Source organism: Chiloscyllium plagiosum, chromosome 38, assembly GCF_004010195.1.
Source record: "Chiloscyllium plagiosum isolate BGI_BamShark_2017 chromosome 38, ASM401019v2, whole genome shotgun sequence".
NCBI classification, from domain to species: domain Eukaryota; kingdom Metazoa; phylum Chordata; class Chondrichthyes; order Orectolobiformes; family Hemiscylliidae; genus Chiloscyllium; species Chiloscyllium plagiosum.
Genome location: NC_057747.1, coordinates 9,888,699 through 9,911,438, shown reverse-complemented (window position 1 = coordinate 9,911,438; position 22,740 = coordinate 9,888,699). Strand labels below are relative to the sequence as shown.

At 43.6% G+C, this 22,740-nt stretch overlaps 1 protein-coding gene across 8 annotated transcripts in view; it reads left to right on the top strand.

Annotated features, from left to right (window-relative positions):
* The window catches only part of ptpn20 (protein tyrosine phosphatase non-receptor type 20), a 414,663-nt gene that overhangs the window by 190,308 nt on the left and 201,615 nt on the right, over positions 1 to 22,740 (top strand). For all 8 annotated transcript variants that reach the window (XM_043678810.1, XM_043678805.1, XM_043678807.1 and 5 more), the window contains 5 exons: positions 4,790 to 4,928; positions 9,114 to 9,266; positions 11,323 to 11,508; positions 12,997 to 13,159; positions 15,796 to 16,000. In XM_043678810.1, coding sequence (XP_043534745.1) covers positions 4,790 to 4,928; positions 9,114 to 9,266; positions 11,323 to 11,508; positions 12,997 to 13,159; positions 15,796 to 16,000 — 846 coding nt within the window. The remainder of the gene's footprint in view (positions 1 to 4,789; positions 4,929 to 9,113; positions 9,267 to 11,322; positions 11,509 to 12,996; positions 13,160 to 15,795; positions 16,001 to 22,740) is intronic.

The following is a 22,740-nucleotide window of genomic DNA, read 5'->3' as shown; positions in this document are numbered from 1 at the left end:
TCCAACTCATCCTTGCTGACCAGACATTTCAATCTGACCTCGTCCCATTTGCCAGCATATGGCCCAAGTCCTTCTTATCTCTTCCTATTTATATACCCATCCAGATGCCTTTTAACTGTTGCAATTGTACCAGCCTCCACCACTTCCTCTGGCAACTCATTCCATACACACACTACCATATATGAAAAGTTACCCATCTGGTTCTTTTGAAATCGTTGCGCTCTCTTATACCTTATACCTATCCCCTCTAGTTTTCTGTGGTCTTTGTGTGTTCAGCTAGGGAAACAGATGGGACAAAAACAGAAATTGCTGGAGAAACTCAGCAAGTCTGGTAACATTTGTATTGAGAGAAACAGGCTTAATGTTTCGGGTTGAGTGACCCTTCTTCAGAGTTTATTACAATTTGTTACAAGCAATATCTGTTTGTGCTTTAGATTTCCAGCATCCACAAATTTTTTTTTAGATTCCCTACAGTGTGAAAACAGGCCCTTCGGCCCAACAAATCCACACCGACCCTCTGAAGAGTAACCCATCCATACCCATTTCCCTCTGACTAATGCACCTAACACTATGGGCAATTTAGCATGGCCAATTCACCTAACCTCCACATCTTTGGACTGTGGGAGGAAACCAGAGCACCCGGAGGAAACCCACGCAAACACAGGGAGAATGTGCAAACTCCACACAGACAGTTGCCCGAGGCTGGAATCGAACCTGGGGCCCTGGTGCTGTGAGGCAGCAGTACTAACCACTTTTGGGGGAGCATTCATTCCACTTTTCAGAGCTGTCAGGGTGGCGATCTTCCTCAGTACTGCATCCACAGTATTTCTTTTTATTTGAATATCATCCTTTCCTTGCATTGATATATTTTGTCCACTTGCTAATCCAAGCAACAACTGGGTGGCATGGTCATATGGCAAGCGGGCACAGGGTCAGCTGAACCCGAGATACCAGTCCTGAACTTTGGCTAATCACGGGCTTCCTTCTGTTGGGTGTCCCACTGTGCTAGTGGGATTGGCTGCCAACTTCAGCACAACTGGAACTTCTGATTACATATTGATTCACCACAATTTCATTGTTGCGGTTTTTTTTATTGGTAAACAGGGTATGAGTGGCATGGATAGATTGTGTCCCACATGAGATGAATGATCACGTAACCATATTTCCAACCAAGGGATAAATTTTAGCCATAACTCTGGGGAAATTCCACTTCACTTTTTAATATAGAGATCATGTGATATAGGAGCAGCAGTAGGCCATTCAGCCCATTGAGTCTTCTCTGTCACACAATGAGATCGTGGTTGATCTGATAATGCTCAAGCCCACTTTCCTACCCTTTCCCAACGGTCCTTGATTTGAAACAGCACAGTGGCTCAGTGGTTAGCACTGCTGCCTCACAGTGCCAGGGACCTGGGTTCAATTCCAGCCTTAGACGATTGTCTATGAGGAGTTTGCACTTTCACCCTGTGTCTGTGTGGGTTTCCTCTGGGTGCTCCAGTTACCTCCCACAATCCAAAGATGCGCCAGTTAGGTGAACTGGCTGTGACAAATTGTCCATAGTGTTCAGAGATGTGTAGGCTAGGTGCATTGGTCAAGTATAAATGTAGAGTAATAGGATAGGGGAATGGGTCTGGGTGGGTTACTCGTCGGAGGGTCAGTATGGACTTGTTGGGCCGAAGGGCCATACTGTAGGAATTCTATGATTAGAAACCTATCTATCACAGCTTTGACAGCACTCTGCAGTAAAGTATCTCACAGATTCACTACTCTCTGGGAGAAGAAATTCTTCCTCAAATACATTTTGCTACATTCACTGAACAGGCAGGTCATGGTTGAACATCTTGTCGGAACAAAATAATGGAGAACCTAATTTTTATTCCGCTGCAGTAAAGCTTGTTGTTCCTTGTGTACCACCATGACTGTTCCATCTTACTGATTACGAGATGGTGACAGAATTGTTTGGCCTTCCAAATCGATGGTAATGAAAGGCACTGTGCTGGAAGGCTGCCGGGGGCTTTGAAGCAAAACAACTTCAGGAACAAAGTAATTGCGATTTTCCTTTAGGCAGCCCGTTAACAAAAACGCGCCTCCTTTTGGCAAACAGACCAGCGAAGAGCCCAGCATTCCCTCAATTGTTTTTTATTCCACACAGAGCTCCTAGGCTCAAGTGTGGCAGTAACGTCCAATCACTGTGCTCAGAATGTCAGAGCGACTGTGCTCACACTCAGTTTAGAGTTACTAAAACCGAGTGGACCTCCCTGAATAATGTTCACCATTATTAGGTTACGGTCGTTTTCTTTTTGATGGTTGCTTTGTCATGTTTGACTGAAAAAAGTGTGAATACAGCTCCATGGGTGAGGGGATATTGAATTTATGTACAGCGTCCACATAAATGACTCTTCAGCCGACGAAATGAAGTTGACTCATTTCATCCATCACGACGATTGACGTACCCTCAATCCCAGGACCTCAGAGTGGGTGCACGATGTCAATCAGGCTTCACTATCCTGTGAAATCTATTGTGAAATGCCAGTGGGCAGTAGCTGAGATGGTTATAAGCTTAAATCAAATGAGAACAATAGAAGCAAATCATTTACTGAAAATAAGCCCTCTAGAGGGTGAGCCAAATGTAATAGTCATACAGCTGCACAGCATGGAAACAGACCCTACAGTCCAACTCAATCATGCCGACCAGACATCCCAACCTAATCTACTCCCATTTGCCAGCAATTGGCACATATCCCTCCAAACCCTTCCTATTCATAAACCATCCAGATGCCTTTTAAATGTTGTAATTGTACCAGCCTCCAGCACTTCCTCTGGTAGTTCATTCCATACACGCACCACCCTATCTGTGGAAACGTTGCCCCTCAGGTCCCTTTTAAATCTTTCCCCTCTCACCTTAAAGCTGTGCCCTCTAGTTTTGCACTCTCTGACCCTAGGGGAAAAAACTCAGCTATTCACCTTATCCAGTCTCTCAGGATTTTGTCATCTTCTGTGAGGTCACCCCTCACCCTCTGATGTTCCAGAAAAAATAGCCCCAGCCCATTCAGTCTCTCATGAGTGCTCAAGCCCTCCAACCATGGTAATATCCTTGTAACTCTTTTCTAAATCCTTTCAAGTTTCATAACATCCTTCTTATAGCAGGAAGACCAGAATTGCACACAGTGTACCAAAAGTGGCCTAACTAATGTCCTGTACAGCCGCAACATGATCTCCAAACTTCTATACTCAATGCAGTGACCATTGAAAGCAAGCATACCAAATGTCTTTTTCATTTCCCTGTCTACCTGCGACTCCATTTTCAAGGAACTATGTACCTACACTCAAGGTCGCTTTGTTCAGCAATGCTCCCAGGACCTTACCAATAAGTCCTGCCCTGATTTGTGTTACCAAAATGTAGCACCTCACGTGTATCTATATTAAACTCCATCTGCCTATCCTCGGCCCATCTGATCAAAGTCCCCCAGAGTTAACCTTTGTTGTCCAAATTTGGTGTCATATGCAAAATTACTAACCATACTTCCAATATTCACATCTAAATCATTTATATAAATAATAAAAATTAGTGGATCCAGTACCAATCCTTGTGGTGCAACACTGGTCACAGGCCTCCAGTCTGAAAAGCAACCCTCCACCATCACCTTCTGTCACCTACCTTAGAGCCAGTTCTGTATCCAAATGGCTATTCTCCCTGTATTCCATGTGATCTAACCTTGTTAACCAGTCTACCATGTGGACCTTTGTTGAATGCCTTACTTAAATCCATATAGACAACATCTATAATCTTCATCAATCTTCTTCATCACATCTTCAAAAAACTCAATCAAGTTAATGAGCCACAATTTCCCACACACAAAGCCATGATGATTATTCCTAAACAGTCCTTGCTTTCCAGATGCACGTAAATACTGTCCCTCAGAATCCCCTTCAACATTTTACCCACCGCTGATGTCAGGTTCACCAGTCTAAAATTCCCTGACTTTTCCTTACCAACTTACTTAAAGAGTGGCACCACATTAGCCAACCTCTAGTGTTCTGGCACCTCATCCATGGCTACTGATGATACAGATATCTCAGCAAAGGGTCCAGCAATCCTTCCCTAGCTTCCCAAAAAGTTCTAGTGTACACCCAATCTGGTGCCGGGGAATTATCCACCTTCATGCGTTTTAAGACATTTTTCAAGATTTTATTTATTGGTCATCTGATTTGGGAAATATCCCCTGTTCGCCTCTGAAATGGTGCCATAGGATCTTTTTAGAACCAGAGTTGAGAGCAGATTGGGCCGTGATTTAGTGCCCCATCTGAAAAGCTGCAGCTTCAATAGTGCAGCATGCCCTCGGTACTGCATTAAAACTGAAAATGTGTTGCTGGAAAAGCGCAGCAGGTCAGGCAGCATCCAAGGAACAGGAGAATCGACGTTTCGGGCATAAGCCCTTCTTCAGGAAGAAGGGCTTATGCCCGAAACGTCGATTCTCCTGTTCCCTGGATGCTGCCTGACCTGCTGCGCTTTTCCAGCAACACATTTTCAGCTCCGATCTCCAGCATCTGCAGTCCTGACTTTCTCCTACTGCATTAATACACCAGTCTGTATTTATGCTCCTGTCTCTGGATTGGGGATTTGAACCCAAAACCTTCTGACTTGGTGGGAGTGCTACCATTTCAGCCAGGGCTGAACCTTCATAGGTGATGAGAAGATAGGAATTACCCAGCTGCAAATTTATCTGCTTAAAGTTGCCCATGGTGCATAGACAATAGCAGGCCTCATTAATATCCATTCATCTTTTAGGCACAGCCTCACCCGACATCAGTATTATCTACAACTGAGGAAAGACATCCTTGAAGAGCGATTGTACTGCAGTGATGAGACAGCTCTGCTGCTTGCCTCCCTGGCTCTCCAGGCAGAGTACGGAGATTACATTTCTGAGGTCGGTACATGTCCATTATTGAACCACATTGTGTTTTTTTAAAATTGTGTTAAATGCAACACTTCAAACTGTTATTGTCCAGACTAAACCCACTCCAAATATATTAAGAAGGTAGCCTAGACTCTGACGTTTTCTTACCTTAAAGGTAAGTATAAGGTGTTGCGTCCCAGATGCAATCCAATTGACCAGACTACTCAATATTAAGCTAAACACATTTTATTATACACTATTGTTAAAATGCAACAAGAGAAAGAATAAAAAAAGAATTGGCTTAGCTGTAAATCAATTGGAAAACTTAACAGAATAATAGATTAGTTAACTAATAAACCGCCAGGGCTCCCTGATTGACCTAGATTAATATCCCCAATTAAGGACCTCATATAGTAACATCACATAAAGGGTATATTCAGAAAACAGATTATGTCGCATCCAACTCCAGCAGCCCAGGAAGAAAAGCATCAAAAGAACTCTGGTAGAGGGTAGCTGGGAGAGATGTACTGCAACCACCGGCCCAGCAACAACTTGTGTGACTGAGAAACTAAGAAATTACAAATCCTGGTTTTGTGGGAATTTGACCACACCCACTCAGGCAGCTTCTATTGTTTCAACCTTAGAAAATACCGAAGTCCTCACAAGCTGTTTGCTGAATAAGTTTTCAATGGACATCTCGGTACCTCCATGTTAAAACCTTTAAAAGAAAACAGGGCAAAACAAATCTTTTAAAGCCATAGTATCATCACAAAGCACATGAAATAGAGAAACGAAATACAGTGATCAGAAGTATATTGGCATTTTGTCTGGTGCTATTTCAGGCACCCTTGGCTCCACATTTAGCCCCACCCCTCTTCCCCAAATAACATTCTACAGTAGTGTTTGCTGCAAATTAATAAAAGGAATAGACACAGTCCAAATATGTCAACAACCTATAGCAGGCAAAGCTCTCTACAGAGGAACCTCAATTATCTGAACAGGTTGGGCGGGCACTATTTCGTTTGGATAATTGATTATTCGGATAATCGATTTTAGCTTGAACAGGGGAAGCCATACTGATCTAACGCCGTTCTCAACCGGAGAATTTGTTTAAATCTATAACTTTAATGAGTCTAAATTAAACTTTGCAGTCTGCAAATTACAGGCTAAAGTGAGAAGAACTAAACCCTTACCATGAAATCCCAGCATTAAACAAGGTCCCAAACAGCTTTTACGATCGCAAGACCATTTCCAGTATCAGTTTCCGGGAGCTTAGTCTCGTGATAGAAAGATGGAAGCCCCTCCGTGTGCATGCGTTTATGTACTTGGCCGTTTTTTTTTCCATGAACAGCCTGGTAAAGTGCCAGGAATACTGTAAAACCCTTACTTTTGCAAAGGGCTATGTAACAACCCTTAACCTAAAAAAAAATCCAGTCGCTGATGCGTGAGCTGCTTGTGTTTCTTTGTTTTGGCCAGCGTTTTCACATCTTCTTCAGTGCAGCTAAGTCGAATACTGTACACTTACCTTTTTGATGCGGGACCTTGAAATCTTCTTCGGATAATCCAATATTCGAATAATCGAGATTCGGATAATTGAGGTTCCTCTGTATTTAAACCAAGGCTCATTAACTAGCAGATCTAACTGGGAGTTATGCCACACATAATTCTTGATCCTCAGTAGGAGCTCCACTGATGACACCAGCTTAAACGATCCCATCTCCACTGTGGCCACTGCTACTGCCCGACGCTCCACAGCAGAGAAGGGCATGAGAGGAAAGTGCGTGGGAACACCTCCAGGATTCCTCATCCTGACTTCAACGAAGATCGCCGCTCCTTCATTATAGCAGAGACGTGATGTTCTCTTCCCAACCTCACTGGTCTGCAGCAATTCAAGAAAACCCACTCCCCCGCTTCCTGATGCCAACTGGACTTGGAAAATAATTGATAGCCCTTGTCAAAAAATCCAGAACCCCAACGTTAAATAAACTGTGATTGTACTCTGTTGAATTTAGAAAGTTGGGGTGCAATTTAATCGAAGTTGCAATTATACGAAGGAGCCCAAGTAGGCTAAATTTGGAGAAGCTATTCCTGCTGGCTGAGGCAAAGGTGGTTATACAAGTTAGAACTCAATTCCTAACAGCATCGTGGATGCACCTTCACCTCATAGACTCCAGTCATCGATGAATGTATTTCACCATCAGCTTCTCAGGATGGGTGAGATAATTGCACAGAAGCTGGTATCCTGTCACCAAATCACCTTTTATTTACATGTGCATAGTGCGTGGGCTCTGACCATCCTGTTTAGATCCAGCTCTTAGAGTGAGGAGACTATCTGAATCTCCTGTTTATATCTGTCAGCTAGGGCTCCCTGATTGACTCAGGTTAACATCCCCAATCAAGGACCTCATAGTCAATGGGATCCACCTAGCCCTGGTTCCAATCATTCCACCGGGAAACAAGTGATGCCCTTACCGTTAGTGCTGCTGTGCCATGGACATATTGAATAAGAAGTTAGGCTATAGCTCACTACAATCTCATTGAATGGCAGAACAGAATGGAGGGGCTAAATGGCCATCTCCTGACTCACAGATGATGAAACAGACAAATCTATGACATTCTTTCAACACCATATTCCACTGAGTGACTCATTTCTTCCTATATTCACAAGGCCAGTAGCTCGGCTCGATTAACAAGCAGCCTGTTTTTCTTTTGTTATACCCTTGAATGACTTCATGTATGCCATTAAACTTCACCCCGGTGAGTGGGTTTTATTTTCTTTTATATTCAAAATTGACATTCTCTTATTTTCTTGTGTTACCTCCGTCACTCACGGAATAATTATTAATCTGCTGAAGTATAAAATTACAGTGGCAAACTCTTCACTTTGTGGTGCCATTCCACCCTATGCCATTAAAAATAAAATGCTGTTATATTTTTAAGCCTAATACCAGTAATAAAAGCTTGTGGGAAGAAAACAGTTTTTATAAACCCTGATTATCCTATTTAATGTCTGCTTAAACTTGGCTTAGCACAAAACCAATATGTGGAGGCACATAGAAACCATTAAAGAATCACAGCCAATGTATTCACCACAAAATATTACCATCTTTTCCCAGAATGATTTGGATTAATCAATGCTCTCAGCTTCCATAAGTTTTCTTAAAGCTGCCCAGTGGTATTTTTTCAAATGTCCACATGATTACAAAGGGGGCCCCATTTTACGAACAACTGATTTACAAATACTCAAATTTATGAATGCAATTTAATACAAGGGGGTGACTTTAAAGAGCTGATGCACAGACATTTCCTGTACTTACGAATGGCTCCTTTACATGATCCTGGATTGGGTTGCAACTTGCAAATGGACCTGTGAATGGGCTCAAGAACTGAATCCGTTTGCAACCCAGGCACTGCCTGCCTGCATTTTGTATCTGGAGAAAGTGAGGACTGCAGATGCTGGAGGGCTGATGAAGGGCTTATGCCTGAAACGTCGACTCTCCCGCTGCTCGGATGCTGCCTGACCTGCTGTGCTTTTCCAGCACCACACTTTTTACCATGTATTTTATATCACTTGTATTGGACTTGCAAAAATTCCTTATTGACTCAGATTATAATTTACGGTAATCCAAAAATGACACCTCCCCAAAAGTCCATTAGAGACTCCATTTTAGGAGCATGAGTCTGGACCATCATTACAGCCCGATTTCCACACTTAAAAATGTCCATCCGCTTGCTGAGTTAAAGTCAAGGCCTAAGTGTCAGCTGCTTGCTTGGCCATGCAGTGTATCTAAGCCTGGTTTTAGTCTATTCGCCATAGCAGCTGATATCTAGCTAATGAGAGGCTGTGGGATAATCAAAGGAGGGACACCAGATCACCCCAAACCCACCCCCAACACCCTGCTAAAACCAGAACTTCACTGTGAGATTGTCAAGGAATAACGTAAGGTGGACAAAGGACTAGTTTGATCACAAGCTAGGGTCAACATTCCGACTCTTAGAATGAATCCATGAGTCAAAGATGTGAAAGATATTGGGCTATAATATTCAGAGGGGTTGCCTTCCTCTCCCATCATGCACAGACAAATAAACAAGGCACTTGGCAGGAATGATGGCTGTGGAGTGATTCAGGGCGTCCTCTTGGTTGAATGTGCTGGTAACAGAAAGTATGTTATGGTAACATTGGCTGGTAACAGAAAGTATGTTATGTTTATAAAGGTGCATGGCAAGAACTACTATCGTGTTGAACATTACATTCCTCCCAGTGTGATGGAGAAAATGGCTTTGACTTGTATAAAGGAAGAATTACCTCGACTGCACTCAACGTACTTTAACTTGTCTGAAGAGGAGGCTGAGTTGGAATTTCTGAAGGTACGTGGAGCCTCTTTGATTAGGAATTGTATTTTTTTGTAGCAACAATAATGGTTGAATTCTTCATGTTCATTCCTGTCTGTGCTTATTTAAACAAAGCATTAACCCAACTAAAAAAAGTGGATTTAACTAGTAGATTCTGCAATGTGTCCCCTATTATCAACTTCAGTCAATTGAGCCTAGTTTTTGGATTTCCAACACATAGAAGAATCAACACAAAATCAGGAGTATAGGGCAGGCCATTTGGCCCATCAAGACCACACCAACCGTCTGAAGGGTATTCCACCCAAACCCAACCCATCCCTGTAACCCACCATTTGCCATGGCTCACGCACATCTCTTATATACCTCTGGACACTATGGGGCAATTTACCATGGCCAATCCACCTGACCTACACATCTTTGGACTGTGGGGAGGAAGTTAGAGCACCCAGAGGAAACCCATGCTGACACAGGGAAAATGTGTGAAACCCACACAGACATCTGCCCAATGGTAGAATCGAACCCAGTCCCTGGCACTATGAGGCAGCAGTGCTAACCATTGAGCCACTGTGCTACATGATCCCAAATGGTTCATTCTTCAGAGCAGTTCAGACAATGGTCTGGTTGACATCATTCTTTGATGCGTCCCACCAAGATTGAGGTTAACGTTCTTGTTATATGATCTTCTAGTTCAGAAGATTGTGGGTTCAAGCCCCACTCCAGGGATTGTGACAACAAAAATCAAAGCCGATTCACCAGTGTGGAACTCCTGCTCTGTCTCTAGGTGAGACATTAAACAGAGGCTGTGTTTCCCTCTCAAGTGGGTGTGAAAGAACCCATGGGGTAAGGCTTCAGTAATCTGGAGCACGAAGGGAGTCCTTGTTCATTTTCTCTTAAGATTTAACATGCAGGTTCAGTTGGCCATCAGGAAGGCAAATGCAATGTTAGCATTCATTTCAAGAGGACTAGAAAACAAAATCAGAGATGTACGGCTGAGAATATATAAGGCTCTGGTAAGACCACATTTAGAATACTGGACTCCGTTTCTTAGGAAGAATGTGCTAGTGTTAAAGGAAGTCTAGAGGAGGCTTTACAAGAATGATCCCAGATAAGAAGGGCTTGTCATATGAGGAGCAGTTGATAACTCTGGGCCTGTACTCAATGGAGTTTACAAGAATGGGTTGGAACTTACAGAATACTGAGATGCCTGAACAGAGTGAATGTGGAGTAGATGTTTCCACCATTAGGAGAATCTAGGACCCAAGGTCACAGCCATAGAGTGAAGGGAAGACCCTTCAGAACTGAGATGAAGGGGAATTTCTTCAACCAGAGGGTGTTTGAACATATTACCACAGTGGGCTGGTTATTGAGCGTATTTAAGACAGAGATAGATAGGTTCTTGATTAATAAAGGGATCAAGGGTTACGGGGAGAAAGCAAGACAATGGGGTTCAGAAACATACCAGCCATAATCAAATGGTGGAGCAGACTTAATGGGCTGAATGGCCTAATTCTGCTCCTATATCTTCTGGTCTTAGAATTACTTTGAAGAAGAACAGCGAATTTTTTTTGTTCATTCATGAGATGTGGGTGTTGCTGGCTAGGCCAGCATTTATTGCCCATCCCTAATCACTCAGACGGCAGTTAAGAGCCATTTGGAGTCACAGGTAGGATGCCAGGAATCCTTACCTATAGGGAAGTTGATGTTAAAGAAAATTAATCCCAAATATTTATTGAATTCAAATTCATGCTGAAATTCAAACCCCAGAATGTTACCTGAGTCTAATCTGGTTTAATGTTTAAGTGATAATACCTCTCGGTTATCCCCACTGACCCGGTCAGCGCTTATTCCTGAGTCAAAACTCCAAAAATAGATTATCTGATCATTGTCATTTCTGTTTGTGGGAACTTGCTGTGTACAAATTGTTTTCTGTCTTTCCTACCTTACAACAGGGCCGACACTTCCAAACAACTTTGCCGGTTGTAAAGAAGGTTAGGAAAGGTTAGGACTTATCAATGTAAGTCCTTTCTCCTGTGGGAAATGATGTTTATTGGGCTTTGACAACATATTGCAGGTAACACAGCAGCTTCCAGAGTACGGGGTCCTGTTCCATCGGGTGGCACGGGATAAAAAAGCCACAGGTGGGGAAGTTGTGCTCGGAATCTGTGCCAAAGGGATCATTGTTTATGAGGTGAAGAACAACAACAGGATCGCCAGTCTACGCTTCCAGTGGCGTGAAACCGAAAGAATCACATTTAATGTAAGTAGCACCTCATGCCCATCACGTCCTACAAGCGGTGAAACAAGATCTTTTTCACAGCTTGTCCCCATTCCTTCTCTCGTTGCTGTTGGTTCATGTGGGGTTTTCATTCTCCAGATGGCACCAGCACTGTGCCCAAGTGGTCAGCCTCATGTGTGGTGCATAGACACGGGGTTTGACTGGCACCTCATTTGCCTGCCAAATGCTAAGCTTGTAGGCACCTCAACCCATGCCAGGCTGGCAGTATTTTCCAATGTGGATCCCCGATACTGATTACAAACAGGAACTCTAGCTGAACTTTATTAATCCTCTGCGTTTCCGTATGAGTTAATCTGTTCCTCTGATCGCAAGGTTTCTCGTCAAACTGTATTTATTGGAAATGTACACATGATGCTTTAGCAATGGCATCTGTCTCCTGAACTGCTCACATTCCAGCAGAGTCTCCCTCTTGTGACACAGCAAGGTTGGGGATCAGTTAGCTCAGTTGGATGGACAGCTGCTTTGCAATGCAGCATGCCACAAGCAGTACAGATTCAATTCCCACATATAGCTGAGGTCACCATGAAGGTCCTTCCTTCTCAACCTCACCTGAGGCAGATTAAACTCTCTAGAACATAGCCATCATCATACCTCATGAGAACAGACCCTTTGTTCCAACCAATCCATGCCAGACATAATCCCAAACTAAAGTAGTCTGACCTGCCTGCTCCTGGTCTGTATCCCTCCAGAACCTCCCTATTCATGTACTTATCCAAATGTCTTGTTACACCATACTTTTAGAGGGTCTCTGCATTTTCAGAAGAATTTCACCCTATCTCTACACTCTGTTATTCAGGGATGCATAATATTTCAATGATCATATCAGCTGAAATGAGTTGACTGTATTCTATCTACTGAAGGTTTATTTCAGTATATATTTTCCAAAGCTCACTAATCCCCTTCTCAGGTATGGATGTGAGCTTGTTCTATATGCACCATTCCACATTTCTCTTCGTTGTGTCATTCTTTCTTGGTGTGAGTCTATAACGTGTGTCCTAAACACATCATGTTAATTTGTAATGCAGTGGTATTCACTAAAAATTAAAGAAGCAAATTCTCCACAAATAATTCTTTATCCATTACTTTTTGGGTATTGAGATAAAGAAAACAATGAAAGACTGCTTGAAATCACAAAAGTGTCTGGTGTGGTAATCTGCCAAGCTGAGGGTGTATATATAGGGTGGGTGAATGGGGAATTTTCAATGCGCTCATCTGATGTAGCAAGGCAGCTACACTAGGTGGCTTTGGCATTGATCCTGGTTCTTATCCTCTTACCTCCAAGCATCCGTATGATCCAAAATATGCCAACGCACAATGGGCCAAAGGTAACACCACTTTACTTATGGCACATATTTGCTCCAATTCAACACTTACATTGAAATGATTGCCTCCTACTAAGTGACTTGGTATGAAAAGGAATAATGCGATCTGATCAGTATTTCTCTTTAGAGAAAGAAGTTTACTGTGCAAAGCAATTCAGATGGTAAGAAGCACACCTTTGTGACCGAAAACAGCAAAACCTGCAAATACCTGATCGAACTATGCTCTGCTCAGCACAAGTTCCAGATGCAGATGAATTCGAGGCAGCTTTATCAAACCACCTTTCAAAATGGTAAGTACAGGACCACAATCTGTGTCGACTAAAATGGAGGTGGTATTGTCATATAATAGCAGGTTCTCTTTACACTGAAAACCCCATAAACCCAACTCAGCATTGATCCATTGCTTTAGATGAGGAGAAAAGTCGAACCTTAGGAGCAATTTGTAACTCAGCGTTTCTGTGCTTTTTTATTGATTTCCCCACTGCTTCTATTTGGAGTATCTGATCACTGATTGATACTGCGATAGATTACCATTGTTGCTCTGTGACTTTCACCCTGGACTAGCAGGGAAAGAAAGCAGCTAACTGTCCCATCCACAAGCCCCGCACACACCCTTCCACACTAAAATGATCATTCGATCCTAGGGAGAGTGTCAGACCCCAATACATATATCAAACTTACCTTGTGACTGAATCAGCTTGATGCTGTATGCTGGAAATTGAGTAGATAAGCCCCAGCACCATCACTTTCAGGCAACCACATCCAAACTCCAGGCCAGCTTGATAATCATACCTTGTTGAGTATAACCCTTCCATCGAGACACTGACGTATGAACAAGAAGCAGAATATAGGCCATTCAGCCCCTCAATACAGCTGATCTGATTGTAACCTGGAATCCACATGCCTGCTTACCCTTTCACCTCTTGTTTACCAGGTTTCTCTCTGCTTGAGCCTTACAAGACTGCTTCAGAAATAGAGTTCCAAAGATTTCATTTGATTTATTGTTGTCACGTGTAACTACATACAGTGAAAGGTATTGTTTTGCGTGCAGTACATAGCAAATAAGGACATACAGATCATTGGATGTTTAGACAGAATGAGCCATTCCAGGTTACTGGCTGCACAGGAGGTGCTCAAAAGCAAGATCGACATTAGATTTGAAATTAGAGAGGTTCGTTCAGAAATCTAATAACAGTGGGGAAGAAGCTGTTCTTCAACCTGTTGATATGTGTATTTAAGTTTTTCTGCTTGATGGAAGAAGTTGAAAGAGAGTATAACTGGGGTGTGAGGGGTCTTTGATGATGTTGGCTGCCTTTCTGTGGCAATGAGAAGTGTAGCTGCAGTCCATGCATGGGACACATGGTCCTCTGAGAGAAAATAAGTTTGTCTATTCTGTGTTAAAATGGGTGATCTCTTGTTTTTAAGTCATGGTCCCCACTTCTTAATTCTCCTACAAAGGAAATGTATGCTCCATATAAGGCCTGGAAAGTCCCCTGAGCATTCTAAACATTTCAATTCAACTTGCCTCTTGCCTTTCTAATCTCCAGCGGGTACAAGCCCTTCCAGTTCAACCTTTCCTCAAGACAACCCGCCCATTCCGGATATTAATCTAGTAAACCCGCTCTGACTGTTTCCAAAACATAAACACCTTTCCTTAGATATATGGCCAACCCTGCACACTACTCCAGATTGTGTTTCACTGGTGCCTTGTACAATTGAAGCATAATCTCCCTATTTTTGTGTTCAGTTCTCTTTGTGATAAAATGATAACATTCCATTCGTTTTCCTCATTACTTACTGCACCAGCACGTTAATGTTTATTTTGCAATTCATGCATGAGGACACTCAAATCTCAGAGATCTTCAATCTCTCACTGTTTGATAAGATGCTTCATTTTTATTCTTCCTGGCAAATGGACAGTTTCACATTTTGATATGTGAAGTTCCGTTTGCCAGATCGTTTCCCACTCACTTGACTTGTAGCCTCCTTATGTCCTCTACACACCTCACTGTCCTATCTACTTCTGTGTCACCAGAATTTTTTTTGCCACCATACCTCCGTCCCTTCATCTAAATCATTTATATAAATTGTAAACAGTCAAGGTCCCAGCACCAGTCCCTGTGGCACATCTCTCGTTACATGTTGCCAACCTGAAATGCCTACCTTTTGCTCCTTTAGCCAACTTATACCCATGTGAATTCTCACCACTTCTGCTCATGTCCTGGTTTGCAGCCTTGTTTTAGAAGCTGCAAAGAACTCTCTGCCTGGAATTTTAGTTTCAAAGCAGTGTTGCAAACTCATCACAGGATGGTTACAGCACAGAAGGAGGCCATTCAGCCTATCAAAATGGTACTGGGTTTTTTTGCATAAGGAATTTACTGAGTCCCATTCCACACCCTTTTCCCTATTTCTGCTTTCACTGATATTTGCTTGTTGTTGGTTCTATAGGGGTTTGACAGTGGAGCATTGGTAAAGCCATGGGATTGGTCATTCAAAGGTCCAGGTTAATGCATAGGGGATGTGGGTTCAAACCTCACCATGGCAGCTGGTGGGATTTAAATTCAGTTTACATTTAACTAGAATACGAAGTATGTCTCAATAATAGTGACCATGATGACGATCATCAGTTGCTGTTAAAACCCATCAGTGTCCTTTAGGGAAGGGAACCTACCATCCACACTTAGCCTGGTCTCCATGTGACTCCAGACCCACAGTAGTTTGGTTGACTCTGTCTGAAAGGGTCGAACAAACCATTCAACATAATGTCCACGTTCCAAAAAGAATAAGATCAAGTCTTCAAGATTAGCTTATCATGGGTTGGTGCTGCCCAGCTCTGCACTGAGGAGCAGCTTCTGTGTTCGTATTCTGCAGCCCAGTCAGCATTTGATGTTAATGTCAGATTAAATACCTTTTTGTTTCCACACAGAAGAACACGTTTTTACCTCTGTAGCTTCGAATGAGACACGATATGCACGGCGCAGGCGTTTCGAGGAGATGCGCAATATTTCCCGTTCAGAGACCGTGTTGAGTCACCCTAATGTGGACACCGCCTCGATTGGAGCACTGAGCAAGTCCTGTGACAACCTCATGGCAACCATGGCTACCCCAGGAGGCACCAATTACATGTGGAGGTAGGTTTATCCTTGTGGAGGTTGGTTTATTCTTGTGGAGGTAGGTTTATCTTTGTGGAGGTAGGATTATCCTTGTGGAGGTAGGATTATCTTTGTGGAGGTTGGTTTATCTTTGCGCAGCCACACCAGGGATTCCTTTTCAGTCAAACATGCTTAGCTTGCTCAGCAACCATACAGAAGTGAGGATAGCACAGTGGTTAGCCCTGTTACCTCACAGCACCAGCGACCTAGGTTCGATTCTAGCCTTAGGGTGGAGTTTGTGCATCTTCCGTGTACCTGCAGATCCTCCTCCCACAGTCCAAAGATGTGCAGGTTAAGTGAATTGCCCTGTAGTGTCTAGGGAAGTGCAGGTTAGGTGGGTTAGCCATGGTATAAATCCCATGTGGGGTTGTGAGGGTGGTGTGTAGGTCTGTGTGGGATGTTAGATGAATTGACAGGAGATTTTGTGGTCAGGAACGGGATTTTTGGAAGGTATGTTGCCTCCCCGGTGCCAGGGTCCGGGATGTCGCCGATTGGGTTTACAAGATTCTGAAGGGGGAGGGTGAGCAGCCAGAAATCGTGGTACATATTGGCACCAATGATATAGCCAGGAAAGGGACTGAGGATCTGAAAAGTGACTACAGAGAGTTAGGTTGGAAGCTGAGAGCAGGACGAGTAGAGTAGTGATCTCGGGTTTGCTACCGGTGCCACAAGATAGTGAGGTGAGGAATAGTCAGCGAGTGCAGTTTAACACGTGGCTGCGAGGCTAGTGCAGGAGGGAGGGCTTCAGATACATAGACCATTGTGATACCTTCTGGGGAAGGTGGGGCCTGTACATGAAGAGGGGGGCACAAATGTCCTGGGTGGGAGATTTGCTCGTGTGGTTCGGGAGGGTTGAAACTAGTTTGGCAAGGGTATGGGAATCAGAGCTATATATCTGAGAGGGGGGCAGTTGCAGTTCGGGCAGTGACAGAATATAGTGAATCTATCGGGAAGGTTTTTCACGCAAAGAAACAAAGGTATTGGTTAAAGTGTGTCTGCTTTAATGCAAGGAATGTCAGAAATAAGAGTGACGAACTTAGAGCATGGATCAGTACTTGGGACTATGATGTTGTGGCCATAACGGAGACGTGGGTTTCACTGGAACAGAAATGGATGCTAGATGTTCCAGGGTTTAGAACATCTAGGGAGGATAGAAAAAGAGAGGGGGGGGGGGGTAGCATTGCTAATCAGAGAGTGCATAACAGCTACAGAAACAAAGGTTGTTGAGGAAGGTTTGTCTACTGAGTCAGTATGGGTGGAAGTTAGGAACAGCAACGGAACAGCCACCTCATTGGGGGTTTTATGGACTCCTTAACAGCAGCAGAGAGATTGAAGAACTCATAGGCCAGCAGATTTTGAAAAAATACAGATGTAGCAGGGTTGTTGTTATGGGTGATTTCAACTTTTCCAATATCGACTGGAACCACCTTAGTGCAGATGGTTTGGATGGAGCCGTTTTTGTCAGGTTGTTCATGAGGGTTTCCTTACTCAGTATGTAGACAGACCAATGAGGGGAGAGGCCATTTTGGATTTGGTGCTTGGCAATGAGCCAGGACAGGTGTCAGATCTTGCGGTGGGAGAACACTTTGGTGACAGTGATCTCAACTGCCTCACATTTGCCATAGCCTTGGAGAGGGAAAGGAGCAGTTACTGAGGGAAGCTATTTAACTGGGGAAAAGGAAATTATGATGCTATCAGACAGGAGTTGGAAGTACAGACTGGGAGCAATTGTTCCACAGAAAGGGCACAGCAGACACGTGGAGACTGTTTAAGGAGCAGTTTGTTGCAATTAGTGCACAAATTTGTTCCTCTAAGAAGGGGTAAGATCAAGGAACCTTGGATGACGAGAACAGAGGAACTTCTTGTCAAAAGGAAGAAGGCAGTGTACTTAAGGTGGAGGAAGCAAGGATCTAGCACAGCTTTAGAGGATTACGGACTTGCTAGAAAGGAGCTCAGAAATGGACTGAGGAGAGCCAGGAGGGAGCACGAGAAAGGCTTGGCAAGAAGGATTAGGGAGAACCCAAAGGCATTTTTCTCATACGTGAGGGATAAGAAAATGATCAGGGAGAAGGTAGGACTGATCAGGGTTCTTGTTGTGAATAGGAATTTTGAGGAGCTGGGATACAGGCTTGAACAGATCAAGATTGATGAAGTTGATGTGCTGGCAAACATTAAGATTGATAAGTCCCCAGGGCCAGACCAGAGTTATCCTAGGCCACTCCGGGAAACGAGAAAGGAGGTTGCTAAGCCGCTGGCGAAGATCTTTGCCTCCTCGCTCCCCACGGGAGTCATACCGGAGGATTGGTAGGAGGCGAATGTTATTCCTCTTTTCAAGAAGGGTAATAGGGAAATCCCTAGCAATTACAGACCAGTCAGTCTTATGTTTGTGGTCAGCAAAGTTTTGGAAACAATTCTAAGGAATAGGATTTATGACTATTTGGAAAAGCATATTATGATTAAAGGCAGTCAGCATGGCTTTTTGAGGGGCAGGTCATGTCTCACAAATCTTATTGAGTTCTTTGAGGAGGTGACAAGACAGGTCGACGAAGGTCGAGCAGTAGATGTGGGGAATGTGGACGTCAGCAAGGTGTTTGATAAGGATCCCCATGGTAGGCTCATTTATAAAGTCAGGAAGTATGGGATACAGAGAGATTTGGCTATCTGGATTCAGAATTGGTTGGCTGACAGAAGGCAGCGAGTGTTGTAGATGGAAAGTATTCTGCCTGGAGGTCAGTGTTGAGTGGGGTCTTGGATGAGGAGGTTCAGGGGTGGGTTCGTAAATTTGCAGATGACACAAAGGTTGGAGGTGCCGTTGATAGTATCGAGGGCTATTGCAGGCTGCAACGTGACATAGACAGGTTGCAGAGCTGGGCTGAGAAATGGCAGATGGAGTTCAACCTGGATAAATGCGAAGTGTTGCATTTTGGAAGGTCAAACACGAATGCTGAATATAAGATTAAAGACAGGATTCTTGGCAGTGTGGAGGAACAGAGGGAACTTGGTGTTCAAGTACATAGATCCCTCAAAGTTGCCACCCAAGTGGATAGGGTTGTTAAGAAAGTACATGATGTTTTGGCTTTCATTAACAGGGGGGATTGAGTTTAAGAGCCGTGAGGTTTTGCTGCAGCTCTACAAGTCCCTGGTGAAACTACACTTGGAATATTGTGTCCAGTTCTGGTCGCCCTACTATAGGAAAGATATGGAGGCTTTGGAGAGGGTGCAAAGTAGGTTTACCAGGATGCTGCCTGGACTGGAGAGCTTGCCTTTTGTAGAGAGGTTGACTAAGCTTGGACTTTTCTCTCTGGAGAGAAGGAGGAAGAGAGGTGACCTGATCGAGGTATACAAGATAGTGAGAGGCATGGACAGGGTCAATAACCAGAGATTTTTCCCCAGGGTAGGATTGACTAGCACGAGGGGTCACAGTTTTAAGATATTAGGAGAAAGGTATAGAGGGGACGTCAGAGGAAGGTTCTTTATGCAGAGAATTGTGAATGCATGGAATGTGTTACCAGTGTGGTGGTGGAAGCAGAGTCATTAGGGACATTTAAGCGACTGCTGGACATGGATAGCAGTGGGTTGAGGGGTGCATAGGTTAGGTTATTTAATCCTTGGCACAACATTGCAGGCCAAAGGGCCTGTTCTGTGCTGTACTTTTCTATGTTCTTCGGAGGGTCGGTGCAGACTCGATAGGCTGAATGGTCTCTTTCTGCACTGTAGGAATTCTCAGTGTGAGATTATGAATCAGTTGCATAAGTGAGACAACAAAAGTGGAACATCGAGTAATGGTCTGGTATAAAATATAAGATGCTAATGTCACTCTGAGAGGTTAAAAATCATTGCGCTGGTGAATAGCGACTGCTTCTAAATAATGCCTGTAGTAGAATTCCTATTTGCTATAATATGCAGTAAAAGCAAACCAATTTGAACAAAGAGCAGGATATTGTAGATAACATGCAGTTATCACGAGCTCATTTATCTGGACACTGTTAGCCAATTTATTATTTTCTGATGTGAGTTTTGTCATCTGTGGGGCTGGAGGAAGCCGGATGAGCTCAGTTCCATTACCTTGCCATGCCGAAAATGAAGTGTGGAATCTTGTTTTCGATTGCATTGTTTGATACTGGTTCTGGGAGCAATCACAGATCCTGTTTTTCAATCTGCATTTAGTGCATGAACCATCAAATGCTCAATGTTTGTATTCTATTCCAAGGCAGTGAATTTTATAGGGATAAATGTGTCGTGGATACTTTAAAATGAATGTAGAGCAGATTATGTTTCAAGAAAAGATTAATGAACCTATAAATATTTGGAATGTAGATCAGCTGTGAGAGATTGTTTGAGAGAAACTTTAGTTTGGTTAAATTGAAAAGTACTGATTTCATACTTGATGTCAGTACAGTCATAGAGTCACCGAGATGTACAGCACAGAAACAGACGCTTCAGTCCATGCCGACTAGATATACTAAATTAATCCAGCCCCACTTGTCAGTACTTGGCCCATATCCCTCTAAACCCTTCCTATTCATATAACTATCCACTTGCCTTTTAAATGTTGTACCAGCCTCCACCACTTCCTCTGGCAGCTCATTCCATACACGTATGTGTGTGAAAAGGTTGCCCCCTCATGCCTTTTTAGATCTTTCCCGTCCCACCTTAAACCTATGCCTTCTAGTTTTGTGTACCAGCCTCCACCACTTCCTCTGGCAGCTCATTCCATACACGTACCACCCTCTGTGTGAAAAGGTTGCCCCCTCATTCCTTTTTAGATCTTTCCCGTCCCACCTTAAACCTATGCCTTCTAGTTTTGGACTCCCCTACCCTGGGGAAAAGACCTTCTTTATTTATCCTATCCATGCCCCTCATGATCTTAGGGCGGCACAGTGGCTCAGTGGTTAGCACTGCTGCCTCACAACACCAAGGTCCTGGGTTCAATTCCCGCTTGTCTGTGTGGAGTTTGCATATTCTCCCTGTGTCTGCGTGGGTTTCCTCCAGGTGCTCCGGTTTCCTCCCACAATCCAAAGACGTGCAGGTCAGGTGAATTGGCCATGCTAAATTGCCCACAGTGTTGGGTGTGTTAGTCAGCAGTAAATATAGGGTAGGGGAATGGGTTTGGGTGGGTTTCTCTTTGGAGGGGCGGTGTGGACTTGTTGGGCCGAAGGGCCTGTTTCCACACTGTAGAGAATCTAATCTAAACCTCTCTAAGGTCAGTCCTCAGCCTCCGACGCTCCAGGGAAAACAGCCCCAGCCTATTCAGCCTCTCCCTATAGCTCAACCCTGGCAACATCCTTGTAAATCTTTTTTGAATCCTTTGAAGTTTCACAACATCTTTCCTGCAGCAGGGAGACTAGAATTAAACACAGTATTCCAAAAATGGCTGAACCAACGTCCTGTGCAGCCGCAACATGGCCCTCCCCACTCTTGTACTCCTGTACTTTATGACTCACGTACATTTGTAACTGTACAAGGGGCAAATATCAGGACACATGATCCTAGAGGTCCTGTGGACCCATCAGCCTGTTGCTCAGCAACAGTTTGAAGGAAGGATGTTTAAATTATAGCCCTGCATTAGCAGATGGGTAGAATGGAAATCAATAGACAATTCTGTCATTGTAAGAAGACGAAGAACTGTGGACTTTGGAAATGTGAATGAGATTCTGTCATTGTGCTGAGAAATGATGAACAGTTAATGTGAGACATGTGGGACCTAATCAGTGAATTGATGTAATAATCTCAGTGGAGGTCCAACCATTAAAAACAACAGCCTGAATTTATATAGTGCATTTACCATAACAGAACCTCCTAATTCATGGGAGGGCTATAAAGCAAAATCTGACACTGAAATAAAAACAGAAATTGCTGGGGAGACTCAGCAGGTCTGACAGCATCTGTGGAGAGAAAACAGAGTTAATATTTTAGGTTCATTGATCCTTCTTCAGAACTGGAGTTCAGAAGAAGGGTCACTGGACTTGAAATATTAACTCTGTTTCTCTCTCCACAGGCATGGACAGACCTGCTGAGTTTCTCTGGCAATTCTTGTTTTTGTTTCAGATCTTCAGAAGACTGGAGGGTAGCGATTGTTGTGCCATTATTCAAGAAGGGCTGCAAAGAAATGACTGAGAACTACCAATCAGTAAGTTTAACATTTGTGGAGTAACTTACTTCTCAAGTAAGTTACTTGAGAAGATTCTGAGAGATAGGATATACATGCGTTTGGAAAGACAGGGTATGGTTAGGAGTAGGCAACATGGCTTTGTGAATGGGAAATTGTGCCTCACAAATTTGTTAGAGTTCTTTGATTAATTGACCAGTAAGGTTGATAAGGGCAGGGCAGTAGATGTAGTCTATATGGATTTCTATATGGTAGGCTGCTCTGGAAGGTTAGATCGCATGGAATCCAGGGGGAGCTGGGCACATGGTTGATGATCGTAAGTAGAGGTTAATAGTGGAAGGATGCTAGTTGGACGGGAGGCCTGTGACTAGTGGAGTGCCTCAGGGGTCGGTGCTGGGCCCATTGCTGTTTGTTATCTATATCAATGATTTGGTGAGAATGTAAAAGGCATGATTAGTAAGTTTGCAGATGACACTAAAATAGACAGTATCGTGGACAGTGAGGAAGGTTATCAGAAGCTTATCAGGTGGGAACCTAAACTGTGGTTCCAGTATACAGGAGCTTGAGAGATATGAGATCAGAAATAAGGTTTCAATGTTGCAAGAGGGCA